Source organism: Leuresthes tenuis, unplaced genomic scaffold (assembly GCF_036924035.1).
Source record: "Leuresthes tenuis unplaced genomic scaffold, fLeuTen1.0.hap1 SCAF_4, whole genome shotgun sequence".
NCBI lineage: Eukaryota > Metazoa > Chordata > Actinopteri > Atheriniformes > Atherinopsidae > Leuresthes > Leuresthes tenuis.
In genome coordinates, this window is record NW_027325358.1 from 587845 (window position 1) to 601710 (window position 13866).

The window sequence follows — 13866 nt, forward strand, 5'->3', positions numbered from 1 at the left end:
GTTAAAACCCTGAATGTACTGAGCCCCAGAGAGGTCAAAAACACATAAATGTAGTTATTATAATCATCAGTTAAACTCAATACGTGTTTTATATGTAGAACAAATACTGTAACCAAGAATAAGTTTTCCTGTGAGGCTTTTTAATGTCTTCTGTGATTAGCTTGTAAACCTCCAGAGGAGGCGTTAACTACAACTCCCAAGATGCATTGCAAGGAGAAACACCCAATCCCAGCGGCCGACCCGTATGAGTTCAAAAGAGTTAAATGAGTTAAATTTAAAGAGAAAAGTGAACATAGAACGGAAGTGGCTCCGCCCACTTCACGTTTTAATTTCAAATATATGTCTATTTATTATCTTTATTGGACTCTTTGGACTTCAGTTCCTGAAATGACTGAAACAGAACGAGCTAAAAAAAACTGTTCGGGTAACTTCGCTTTAAAAGTCTTCTCAACAGCAACAGTGGGGGGTGTTTCTGCTGTGACTGACAGCAGCCTCGGCCAATCAGCTGTGGCCACTTCGGTTCAGGTGGAACAAACGTCATCGTGAGGAGCAAATCAGCGGGAAGGAGACTAACCATATGACAACATTTAAGGTGGATTTTTCTACACTTTTAATCAGCAGGTGATCTTTGCTATTCATCCACAAACACACCTGAGCAGACACAACCAGGTAATGCCTACACCAGTTACATCACCTGCACAGGACGCAGTCTTTGTGTGTTACAGCAACAGATGGCGGCAATCCCGCAGGATAAATAGGACGTTGACGATGAAGACAATAACGAATAGGAAGGCGATATAACGGGGTCCATCTCAGATGTAGAACTGGTGAGCGGCAAGGTTGTCCATGAAGGGCTGAACCAGGAAGTCTGTGGAGAAGTAGAAGACGAGGCCGAAGGTGATGGAGATGGGCAGCGCCGGCAGGGCTTTCTTAAAGATGGCCAACAACAGCAGAGTGAGGCAGAGACCCTGAAACAGAGCGAACAGGTGGGGAACAGGTGAGATACAGGTGAGGAACAGGTTAGATATAGGTTAGATATAGGTTAGATACAGGTGAGGAACAGGTGAGGAACAGGTGAGATACAGGTGAGGAACAGGTGAGATATAGGTGAGGAACAGGTGAGGAACAGGTGAGGAACAGGTGAGATACAGGTGAGGAACAGGTGAGGAACAGGTGAGGAACAGGTTAGATATAGGTTAGATATAGGTTAGATACAGGTGAGGAACAGGTGAGGAACAGGTGAGGAACAGGTGAGATACAGGTGAGGAACAGGTGAGATATAGGTTAGATACAGGTGAGGAACAGGTGAGGAACAGGTGAGATATAGGTGAGATACAGGTGAGGAACAGGTGAGATACAGGTGAGGAACAGGTGAGGAACAGGTGAGGAACAGGTGAGATATAGGTGAGGAACAGGTGAGGAACAGGTGAGTAACAGGTGAGATATAGGTTAGGAACAGGTGAGATATAGGTTAGGAACAGGTGAGATATAGGTGAGATATAGGTTAGGAACAGGTGAGGAACAGGTGAGGAACAGGTGAGGAACAGGTGGGGAACAGGTGAGATATAAGTGAGATATAGGTGAGATACAGGTGAGGAACAGGTGAGATATAGGTGAGATACAGGTGAGGAACAGGTGAGGAACAGGTGGGGAACAGGTGAGATATAGGTTAGGAACAGGTGAGATATAGGTGAGATATAGCTTAGGAACAGGTGAGGAACAGGTGAGGAACAGGTGAGATACAGGTGAGGAACAGGTGAGGAACAGGTGGGGAACAGGTGAGATACAGGTGAGGAACAGGTGAGGAACAGGTGGGGAACAGGTGAGATATAGGTTAGGAACAGGTGAGGAACAGGTGAGGAACAGGTGAGGAACAGGTGAGGAACAGGTTAGATATAGGTTAGATATAGGTTAGATACAGGTGAGGAACAGGTGAGGAACAGGTGAGGAACAGGTGAGATACAGGTGAGGAACAGGTGAGATATAGGTGAGGAACAGGTGAGGAACAGGTGAGGAACAGGTGAGATACAGGTGAGGAACAGGTGAGATACAGGTGAGGAACAGGTGAGGAACAGGTGAGGAACAGGTTAGATATAGGTTAGATATAGGTTAGATACAGGTGAGGAACAGGTGAGGAACAGGTGAGATACAGGTGAGGAACAGGTGAGATATAGGTGAGGAACAGGTGAGGAACAGGTGAGGAACAGGTGAGATACAGGTGAGGAACAGGTGAGATACAGGTGAGGAACAGGTGAGGAACAGGTGAGGAACAGGTTAGATATAGGTTAGATATAGGTTAGATACAGGTGAGGAACAGGTGAGGAACAGGTGAGATACAGGTGAGGAACAGGTGAGATATAGGTGAGATATAGGTGAGGAACAGGTGAGGAACAGGTGAGATACAGGTGAGGAACAGGTGAGATATAGGTTAGATACAGGTGAGGAACAGGTGAGATACAGGTGAGGAACAGGTGAGGAACAGGTGAGATATAGGTGAGGAACAGGTGAGGAACAGGTGAGATATAGGTGAGATACAGGTGAGGAACAGGTGAGATACAGGTGAGGAACAGGTGAGGAACAGGTGAGGAACAGGTGAGATATAGGTGAGGAACAGGTGAGGAACAGGTGAGTAACAGGTGAGATATAGGTTAGGAACAGGTGAGGAACAGGTGAGGAACAGGTGAGGAACAGGTGGGGAACAGGTGAGATATAAGTGAGATATAGGTGAGATACAGGTGAGGAACAGGTGAGATATAGGTGAGATACAGGTGAGGAACAGGTGAGGAACAGGTGAGGAACAGGTGAGATACAGGTGAGGAACAGGTGAGATATAGGTGAGGAACAGGTGAGGAACAGGTGAGGAACAGGTGAGATACAGGTGAGGAACAGGTGAGATACAGGTGAGGAACAGGTGAGGAACAGGTGAGGAACAGGTTAGATATAGGTTAGATATAGGTTAGATACAGGTGAGGAACAGGTGAGGAACAGGTGAGATACAGGTGAGGAACAGGTGAGATATAGGTGAGGAACAGGTGAGGAACAGGTGAGGAACAGGTGAGATACAGGTGAGGAACAGGTGAGATACAGGTGAGGAACAGGTGAGGAACAGGTGAGGAACAGGTTAGATATAGGTTAGATATAGGTTAGATACAGGTGAGGAACAGGTGAGGAACAGGTGAGATACAGGTGAGGAACAGGTGAGATATAGGTGAGATATAGGTGAGGAACAGGTGAGGAACAGGTGAGATACAGGTGAGGAACAGGTGAGATATAGGTTAGATACAGGTGAGGAACAGGTGAGATACAGGTGAGGAACAGGTGAGGAACAGGTGAGATATAGGTGAGGAACAGGTGAGGAACAGGTGAGATATAGGTGAGATACAGGTGAGGAACAGGTGAGGAACAGGTGAGGAACAGGTGAGATATAGGTGAGGAACAGGTGAGGAACAGGTGAGTAACAGGTGAGATATAGGTTAGGAACAGGTGAGGAACAGGTGAGGAACAGGTGAGGAACAGGTGGGGAACAGGTGAGATATAAGTGAGATATAGGTGAGATACAGGTGAGGAACAGGTGAGATATAGGTGAGATACAGGTGAGGAACAGGTGAGGAACAGGTGGGGAACAGGTGAGATACAGGTGAGATATAGGTGAGGAACAGGTGAGGAACAGGTGAGGAACAGGTGAGATATAGGTTAGGAACAGGTGAGATATAGGTGAGATATAGGTGAGATATAGGTGAGGAACAGGTGAGGAACAGGTGAGATATAGGTGAGATATAGGTGAGATATAGGTGAGGAACAGGTGAGGAACAGGTGAGGAACAGGTGAGGAACAGGTGGGGAACAGGTGAGATATAGGTTAGGAACAGGTGAGATATAAGTGAGATATAGGTGAGATACAGGTGAGGAACAGGTGAGATATAGGTGAGATACAGGTGAGGAACAGGTGGGGAACAGGTGAGATACAGGTGAGATATAGGTTAGGAACAGGTGAGGAACAGGTGAGGAACAGGTGAGGAACAGGTGAGATATAGGTTAGGAACAGGTGAGGAACAGGTGAGATACAGGTGAGATATAGGTTAGGAACAGGTGAGATATAGGTGAGATATAGGTGAGGAACAGGTGAGGAACAGGTGAGGAACAGGTGAGATACAGGTGAGATATAGGTTAGGAACAGGTGAGGAACAGGTGAGATACAGGTGAGATACAGGTGAGATATAGGTTAGGAACAGGTGAGATATAGGTGAGATATAGGTGAGGAACAGGTGAGGAACAGGTGAGATACAGGTGAGATACAGGTGAGATATAGGTTAGGAACAGGTGAGGAACAGGTGAGGAACAGGTGAGGAACAGGTGAGGAACAGGTGAGATATAGGTTAGGAACAGGTGAGATATAAGTGAGATATAGGTGAGATACAGGTGAGGAACAGGTGAGATATAGGTGAGATATAGGTGAGGAACAGGTGAGGAACAGGTGAGGAACAGGTGAGATACAGGTGAGATATAGGTTAGGAACAGGTGAGGAACAGGTGAGATACAGGTGAGATACAGGTGAGATATAGGTTAGGAACAGGTGAGATATAGGTGAGATATAGGTGAGGAACAGGTGAGGAACAGGTGAGATACAGGTGAGATACAGGTGAGATATAGGTTAGGAACAGGTGAGGAACAGGTGAGGAACAGGTGAGGAACAGGTGAGATATAGGTTAGGAACAGGTGAGATATAAGTGAGATATAGGTGAGATACAGGTGAGGAACAGGTGAGATATAGGTGAGGAACAGGTGAGGAACAGGTGAGGAACAGGTGAGATATAGGTTAGGAACAGGTGAGATATAAGTGAGATATAGGTGAGATATAGGTTAGGAACAGGTGAGATATAGGTGAGATATAGGTGAGGAACAGGTGAGGAACAGGTGAGGAACAGGTGAGGAACAGGTGAGATATAGGTTAGGAACAGGTGAGATATAAGTGAGATATAGGTGAGATATAGGTTAGGAACAGGTGAGATATAGGTGAGATATAGGTGAGGAACAGGTGAGGAACAGGTGAGGAACAGGTGAGATACAGGTGAGATATAGGTTAGGAACAGGTGAGGAACAGGTGAGATACAGGTGAGATACAGGTGAGATATAGGTTAGGAACAGGTGAGATATAGGTGAGATATAGGTGAGGAACAGGTGAGGAACAGGTGAGATACAGGTGAGATACAGGTGAGATATAGGTTAGGAACAGGTGAGGAACAGGTGAGGAACAGGTGAGGAACAGGTGAGGAACAGGTGAGATATAGGTTAGGAACAGGTGAGATATAAGTGAGATATAGGTGAGATACAGGTGAGGAACAGGTGAGATATAGGTGAGGAACAGGTGAGGAACAGGTGAGGAACAGGTGAGATATAGGTGAGATATAGGTGAGGAACAGGTGAGGAACAGGTGAGGAACAGGTGAGATATAGGTTAGGAACAGGTGAGGAACAGGTGAGGAACAGGTGAGGAACAGGTGAGATATAGGTTAGGAACAGGTGAGATATAAGTGAGATATAGGTGAGATACAGGTGAGGAACAGGTGAGGAACAGGTGAGATATAGGTTAGGAACAGGTGAGATATAGGTGAGATACAGGTGAGGAACAGGTGAGGAACAGGTGAGGAACAGGTGAGGAACAGGTGAGATACAGGTGAGATATAGGTGAGGAACAGGTGAGGAACAGGTGAGGAACAGGTGAGGAACAGGTGAGGAACAGGTGAGATACAGGTGAGATATAGGTTAGGAACAGGTGAGATATAGGTGAGATACAGGTGAGATATAGGTTAGGAACAGGTGAGGAACAGGTGAGATATAGGTTAGGTTCTCATAAACTTACGATAAGAATGGCGACGAAGCAGGCGAGCGTTGTGTTCCAGTCGCCGCCGGTTGCCGCCGCTTTTCCAACTAGAACGCTGTAGAAGATGAAGTCACCGAGGCCAAGCTTCACCCCCCCTGCAGACACCAGACGCACGCATTCATATAATTAATAACACCCAACATACCTGATGGCGCTCTGAGACGGCGAGCGTTCAAACTCACTGTCCTCCTCCAGCTCGTCTTCGGACGGCGCCCTCTGACGCCGGCTGTGTGGCTCCGCCCTCAGACCGTTCTGCTCTGCCTCCTCATCTGAAACACAAAGCGCTGTCAGGATGACAAACACAGAGGTGAGCTGTCAGCAGTAAGATGCTGCACCTGTTTCAGAGCGCTGGGTGTCCGCCGGGCTCGCCATCCCCACGGTCCACACCATGGCAGCTGTGAGGACGCAGAGGACGGCATCGTTAGTCTGAGGCTCGGGACCACAGGAGTGTTCACAGCCACAGATTCAAATAGTTACACCTTTATCTTCAGTTATGAACAAATTCATGGCTGCAGGATGTTCAATTATTCTTTATTAAATATATTTACATGCAGATACACGGCTTAAAGTTGAATCATTACTTTGTTGTCTTTAAATCTGGTGTTCGGGTTATGTTTTATATCGAGTTATATCTTCAGATAAGGCGGATGGATCGGTTTTTCTGCACTCGTAATGATAAAATATCCCAGATATTCCCTGAGATGAAAGTAATTCCTAAAGAAGAGTTCTTTCCATTTTCCTCTTGCAGATGTCCACCACAGCTGTTGTTTTTCCTCCTTCAGTTTTGTTTCCTGTTAGAACTACTTCTTCTGCTGAATTATAACCACCAACAGCACAGCCTACAGCGCCCCCTCTGGTGACACCACACAGCCGAGTTTATTCACTTCAAACCATCAGTGGAAACGTGTTTATTTGTTTTTAGTGTTTAAAAGATCTCAGATTTCTTTGGTTCATCAGTGAATGAAACTGATTCTTCTGTAAAAGTCTCAGACTTACAGGAGTAGATGAGGGCTGGAAAGATGGGCTCATTGCGCTCCTGAGCCGTTTCCACCAACATCCTGAGAGGTCCTTTGGGACTGAGAACAGCCACCAGGTCTGCAACACAAACAGCCAGAGCAAAGCATGATGGGAAGGCTGAGAGGAGACGGATACACGAGCCTGACTGAGTTCAGCCTCAGAGTTAAACTGAGAAAGTGTCGCTCGTCTCACCGTAGACGGAGATGGCGCCCAGGATGACCCAGGCTGACCACTCAGGGAGGTACTTGATGAAGACGAGGGCCATGAGGGCGCTGATGAGGATCAGGTAGGCCTGCTGCAGCTGCAGGGGGCCCTTCCAGTGGATGCAGATCATTCCCACTGCCCCGAAGTTCCAGATCATCATCGCCACTGTTGGGTAGTCCACCGCCAAGTTGTAGGTCTTAAACACCTCGCTGGAGAACAGAGGAAGAGCCCGTGAACCACGGTCCCTGTTATCTGAAGCTCTAAGCTCCCAAGCTGCTGTCTGACAACATGGCGGCGGCGGCACTCACCTCAGGTACATGAAGCTGAACCAGAAGAGCAGCATGAGGGAGGACAGGATGAGCCAGCCGTGGATGAACTGAACAACAGAAACACAGAGAGTCACGGAGCCTTCTACCTGCAGCAGTCAGCTGATCCAACATGTTCGTCACAGCTGACACGGTAATACAGAGAAGGTCCACCTCAACACCAACAGGACGTTAAATTAGAAAGAAAAACAACCAGAAAAACAACCAGAAAAACAAAACGAACAGAAAAACAAAACAACCAGAAAAACAACCAGAAAAACAAAAACAACCAGAAAAACAAACAGAAAAACAAATAGAAAAACAAAACAAACAGAAAAACAAATAGAAAAACAAAACAACCAGAAAAACAACCAGAAAAACAACCAGAAAAACAAAACAAACCGAAAAACAAATAGAAAAACAAAACAACCAGAAAAACAACCAGAAAAACAACCAGAAAAACAAAACAAACCGAAAAACAAATAGAAAAACAAAACAACCAGAAAAACAACCAGAAAAACAACCAGAAAAACAAAACAAACAGAAAAACAAATAGAAAAACAAAACAACCAGAAAAACAAACAGAAAAACAACCAGAAAAACAAAACAAACAGAAAAACAAACAGAAAAACAAACAGAAAAACAAACAGAAAAACAAAACAAACAGAAAAACAAAACGAACAGAAAAACAAAACAAACAGAAAAACAAAACAAACAGAAAAACAAACAGAAAAACAAAACAACCAGAAAAACAACCAGAAAAACAAAACAACCAGAAAAACAACCAGAAAAACAAAACAAACAAAAACAAACAGAAAAACAACCAGAAAAACAAAACAAACAAAAACAAACAGAAAAACAACCAGAAAAACAGGTCAGAAAGCATGATGTGAAAGTTGTGATTAAATAGATTTTTCCTTTGACTTTTATGTGACCGCAGAAAGGCTTCATGTCTGAGTTCTTCCTGAACCCAGAGAACCAAACGCTGTCCTGTTCCCGACCCGGTTTCCTGACCCAGTTTACCTGACCCGGCTTCCTGACCCGGCTTCCTGACCCGGTTTCCTGACCCGGTTTACCTGACCCGGTTTACCTGACCCGGTTTCCTGACCCAGTTCCCTGACCCGGTTCCCTAACCCGGTTTACCTGCTGGAGGTCACTGACCTTGTAGCAGCGGTACTTGTAGAGGACGACCAGGAAGATGGTCATGACCACGATGACGCTGATCATGATGATGGTGTTGAGGACAGAGTTGAGCAGCCGGCGGCCCACAGATGGCGTGTTTTCTGTGAACGGCGTGTAGATCCTGCAGGGACAGGCATCGGGGTGAGCTGAGGGCGGAGCATGAGGGCGTGTGGCGGCGGGCACATTGACTTACAGCTGCTGGTCTGTCTTCTCCGTGTAGAAGCTGACCGACTTGATTGTGGCGACGACCACGACCATGCAGAGCGTGACGGGGACGAACAGCATGATGACATGCTTCGCTCCGTACTTCAGGGTCAGCTCCTCCTCCTCGGCCTCCACTTCCTGATCCGAGCCGCCGCCGTCTGCCACACCTTGGTGCGGCCGCACTCTCGCCGCCGCCTGCACCGACAGAGGGTGACACTCAGCGCCGCGCAGCAGCACAAACCTCAGAGAACAGGAACCTGACCTTTACCCTCTTGGTGGGCGTGTCTTCAGGCGGGCTGAAGTCAGAGTCTGGTCTGTAGGACGGCACCGCGGGATTCTCCGCCGGGACCAGCGCCGTCCTCTCGTTGTAGAGGTCGTCATCGCTGTCGGAGGCGTTCATAGCGGCGTCTCAGAGCTGTCAACAACAGAAGCGTTAGTGAGGCCAGAACCGGTGGTTCTGTCGGGTCGATTACAATCCAGCCCGATCAGAACCTGAAGAAAATCTGTTTATACGATCGTAAAAGCAACTGAAATTAAATCAAAAATGTGTTTATTAAAATGTGAAAAGAAATTTATTTCATCTACTTTTTCCCTCCAAATGATTTCTTCCAATAATGAAGAAATAAATCATTTGGAGGGAATAAATAGATCAATACAAAGTAATCAATACAAAGTAATCAATACAAAGTAATCAATACAAAGTAAATACAAAGGTAAGAGATAAACAATGAAAGAAACTAAAAATACTCCAATTAAAATAAGAAATAAAACAAACTGAAAAATACACAATCTTGAGTTAAAGCAATTAACTAAATTTAAAAAGCAAAAACATTCTTTCACATTCTATAGAATTATTTTAGCGTGAATTAATTTTTCATTTAATTTTAGTTGCATTTACCATCATATGACTTCATTTATTCAGCCATTAAAAAATAACTTAGATTATGGCAGCTTCAGAGCTCCATACAACAAATAGCTGATCAGTGAAGGTTTTAATTCATTTAAATCATCTTAACTCACAAAAACAAGTTTACTGATGACCAACATATTGTATATCATTAACATATTGTATATCATTAACATATTGTATATCATTAACATATTGTATATCATTAACATATTGTATATCATTAACATATTGTATATCCATCCATCATCTTCTCCGGGGGTCTTTGGGGCAGCAGCTTTAACAGAGAAACCCAGACCACCCTGTCCCACTTCCTCCAGCTCCTCCGGGGGGACCCCGAGGCGTTCCCAGGCCATAGTCTCTCCAGCGTGTCCCGGGTCTCCTCCCAGTGGGACGGGCCCAGAACACCTCCCCAGGGAGGCGTCCAGGGGGCATCCTAACCAGATGCCTCCTCATCTGACTCCTCTCAATGCGGAGGAGCAGCGGTTCTACTCCGAGCCCCTCCCGGATGACTGAGCTTCTCACCCTATCTCTAAGGGAGGCCCAGACACCCTGTGTCTTCGGCCGCTTGTATCCACGATCTCGTTCTTTCGGTCACTGCCCACAGCTCGTGACCACAGGTGAGGGAAGGAATGCAGATTGACCGGTAAATCGAAAGCTTCACCTTCTGGCTCAGCTCCTTCTTCACCAGGAGAGGCCGATGCAGAGCCTGCATCACTGCTAACACCGCACTGATCCGCCTGTCAATCTCCCGCTCCATTCGGCCCTCACTGTGAACAAGAACCCGAGATACTTGAACTCCTCCACTTGGGGCAGGATCTCATTCCCAACCTGGAGAGGGCGCTCCATACTCCAGTACCCCCGAACAGACCTTACCAGGGAGGCTGAGGAGTCTGATCCCCCTGTAGTTGGAATACAACCCCCGGTCCCCATTTTTAAAGAGGGGGACCACGACCTCGATCTGCCAGTCCAGAGGCACTTTCCCCGATGTCCATGCGATGTTGCAGAGGCAACAAAGACAGCCCTACACTATCCAGAGCCTTGGGGAACTTTGGACGGACCCCAGGGGCTTTGCTAAAAAGGGGTTTTTGACCACCTCGGCAACCTCAGCCCCAGAAATGGGAGGCCCCACATCCGAGTTCCTGCTTCTTCATTGGAAGGCGTGTTGGTGGTTGAGAAGGTCCTTGAAGGTCCCCCCACCGACTCACAATGCCCCTAGTTGAGGTCAGCAGAGCCCCATCTTCACCATACGTGGTGTTGACGGTGCACCGCTTCCTCCCCCCAAGCCTCCATATGGTGGACCAGAATCTGTTCTCCATGGCCTCACCGAACTCCTCCCATGCCCAAGTTTTTGCCTCAGCAACCGCCAAGGCTACGTTCCGTTACCCATCAGCTGCTTCCAGAGTCCCACTGGCCAAAAAAGCCAGATAGGACTCCTTCACTGCAGGAGCAGTCTCCAGTTCCTCCTCCAGGGACTCCAAAAAGGGCGGGTACTCTGAACTGCCCTTTGGTGCATGAGCACAAACAACAGTCAGGACCCATCCCAGCCGATGGCGGAGGGAGGCTACCTTCTCATCCACCGGGGTAAACCCACACAGCTGGGGGGCAAAGAGCCTCTCACCATGGACAACTCCAGAGTGAAAGAGACTCCAACCCCTCTCAAGGGGACTGGTTCTGGAGCCCAAGCTTTGTGTCAAGGTGAATCCGACTATATCTAGCCAGAAACCTCTCACCAGCTTAGGCTCCTTCCCCAACAGAAAGGTGACGTTCCACGTCCCAAGAGCCAGCTTCAGTAGCCGAGGACCAGACTGCCAAGGTCTCCGCCTTCGGCTGCAACTCAACTCACACTGCACCTGACTCCCTTGGCCCCTCCCACGGGTGGTAAGGTGACAGCTCATGGGGGCATATAATATATAATTTACATATTAACATATTGTATATTATTAACATACTAATTTACTCTCACACAGATCACAGGTGACACTTTATCTCTGATTCAACAAATACTCTTTAACTTCCTCAGGACCACTAGTGTAATTCTTCTCTTTATGAACATTTCTGTTCAGAGTCAGTCATGGAGTTCCTCAGGGTTCTGTGCTTGGACCGATTCTTTTCAGTTTATACATGCTTCCATTAGGTAACATTATCAGACAGCATGGCATAAATTTCCATTGTTATGCTGATGATACTCAGCTGTACTTATCTATGAAACCAGATGAAACCAACAGGTTGGTCAGACTACAAGCCTGTCTTAAAGACATAAAGACCTGGATGACTCAGAACTTTCTGCTTTTAAATTCAGACAAACTGAAGTTGTTCTCTTTGGACCTGAGCTTTTAGTAGTGAACTGAGGAACCTTGGAGTTATTTCTGACCAGGATCTGTCCTCTGACTCTCATATAAAACTGGTTTCTGCCTTCTTTCACCTTCGTAATATCATTAAAATCAGGAACATCCTGTCTCAGGGTGATGCAGAGAAGCTGCTTTTTGTTGCTTTTTAATGATCTGAACCAGTGGGAACACATAAACGGTGCATAAAAAAGGTCCCAATATTGAACCCTGAGGAACTCCACCTGCCATTCTTCAATCAGATGTGTGAGTATTTATAGACAAAGTGTCTGACGTCAGTATTTTCAGTAAGATTTAAATAAGTTAGAAAGTTCCACCAAGTTCGATCAGATTAATCTTTCTTCTCTGCTTCATGTTCTGCTCTTCATCTTTACTTGTTGCACTCTGTTGACCTCTGGACTACTTGTCAAATTTACTTATTAAATCAAACATCAGTTTTTATGTTCTCATCCTGAATTTAAACTTAAAGCTGGTGGAATTACAGATAAACTCAGCTTTTAACATCAGATTCAGAAGAAATGAGTTTTATACTTTCAGTGTGATGTTAAAGCTCAGATCATCAGGTCCAGTCTGAAGCTCAGGTAACACTCATCAACAGAACCGGAACCTGCTGCTCTAACGAACCTTGTCCACTCCGTCTGCTCATTTTCACGGTTAAAACGACCCGAACCGAAACCCAAGCTGAGTTCGTGTCCGGTTCGGATCCAGATGTCCGCAGGGAACCGGATCCGAACACAGAGGCTGAAAAAGACATCGTTAATGTTGAATGAAACCGCTAAAATAAGGGGTTTACCTGGATTTAAAGCACAGAAGTAAACACAGCAAGAAGACCCGGAAGCGGCAGTCAGCTGACCCACGGCTCACGTGACGTGTGACGTGTGGTTCCACAGAAAGAGGTCACGTGGTCATTCTTTCTGTGAGGAGCCACGGAGGAGTGTGAGGGTCGCAGAAAGAAAAAGTGAAGAGTAGGAAGGAGAGAGAAGCAAAAATATTATTATATATTTATATATATATTATTATATATTTATATATATTATTATATTTATATATTTATATATTTATATATATTATTATATATTTATATATTTATATATTTATATATATTATTATATATATATATTTATATACACACTGGTCTGAACCTTCAGATCTCATCATCTTTCCAGGGATTTTCCCTTTTTGAATAGTTTGGCTCCTGATTTCATCTTTCTCTCCCATGTGCTGCAGTTTGTTATGTTCTGGGTCAGCTCCGTCAGCAGCAGGTTCTGGTTCTGATCCCAGGTGTGTGGGTTCTCTCCGGCTTCCTCCATCATCCAGTGAGACCCCAGGAGTCAGAGAGTCTGTGGTGGACCCCCGACCCGTCCGGACCCCCGACCCAATGACAGCTGGGTGGGCTCCAGCCCCCCTTTAAATATGTTTTATAAATAAATACATTTGGTGTGAAACCCGTTTCTGACATTTGGGCCCAAACTGAGTAATAATTCCCAAAGATTAGACCCAGATGTGTCTGTAATCTTATCATGAATATCACTGAAATGTTGCACATTTTATTACTGGTCAGAACCAGGTGGTCCGTTCCTGCTTCACATCCTCGGGTTTTATTCAACATGTTCTCAGACTGTTTCTCCAGGAGATGAAAGCTTTGTTCGCAGCTCATGAGGAATTATTTTGAAGGAACCCGCTCACGTCACCCTGACCTGCGCGCCCTGCACATGTGCACGCGGTTCTGCTCGAGCTGGACGGTCCTGCTCGAGCTGGACGGGTCGTCGGGGCAAGAGACGCCTGTGAACCTAATTTATCTGTTTGCGTGCGTTTATGAA

At 46.1% G+C, this 13866-nt stretch overlaps 1 protein-coding gene across 1 annotated transcript; it reads right to left on the reverse strand.

Moving 5' to 3' along the window:
* Positions 1 to 586: 586 nt before the first annotated feature.
* psen2 (presenilin 2) lies at positions 587 to 12926 on the reverse strand. Its single transcript, XM_072384014.1, has 11 exons — positions 12840 to 12926; positions 9060 to 9206; positions 8781 to 8986; positions 8567 to 8708; positions 7409 to 7476; positions 7089 to 7309; positions 6876 to 6974; positions 6215 to 6274; positions 6062 to 6148; positions 5859 to 5974; positions 587 to 968 (listed from the first exon to the last, which is right to left on the reverse strand). Exons 2-11 carry the CDS (start codon positions 9189 to 9191, stop codon positions 813 to 815), a joined length of 1287 nt encoding a protein of 428 aa, XP_072240115.1. The 5' UTR covers positions 9192 to 9206; positions 12840 to 12926; the 3' UTR covers positions 587 to 812.
* Between the last annotated feature and the right edge of the window lie 940 nt (positions 12927 to 13866).

Excerpts from the sequence above, each read along its gene's own strand:
- psen2 (XM_072384014.1), bottom strand. The coding sequence starts at position 9,191 with ATGAACGCCTCCGACAGCGATGACGACCTCTACAACGAGAGGACGGCG. Across the intron at positions 6,975-7,088 it reads GGGCGCCATCTCCGTCTACG|ACCTGGTGGCTGTTCTCAGT; the intron begins GTGAGACGAGCG and ends TTTGTGTTGCAG. Across the intron at positions 6,149-6,214 it reads CACCCAGCGCTCTGAAACAG|ATGAGGAGGCAGAGCAGAAC; the intron begins GTGCAGCATCTT and ends TTTGTGTTTCAG.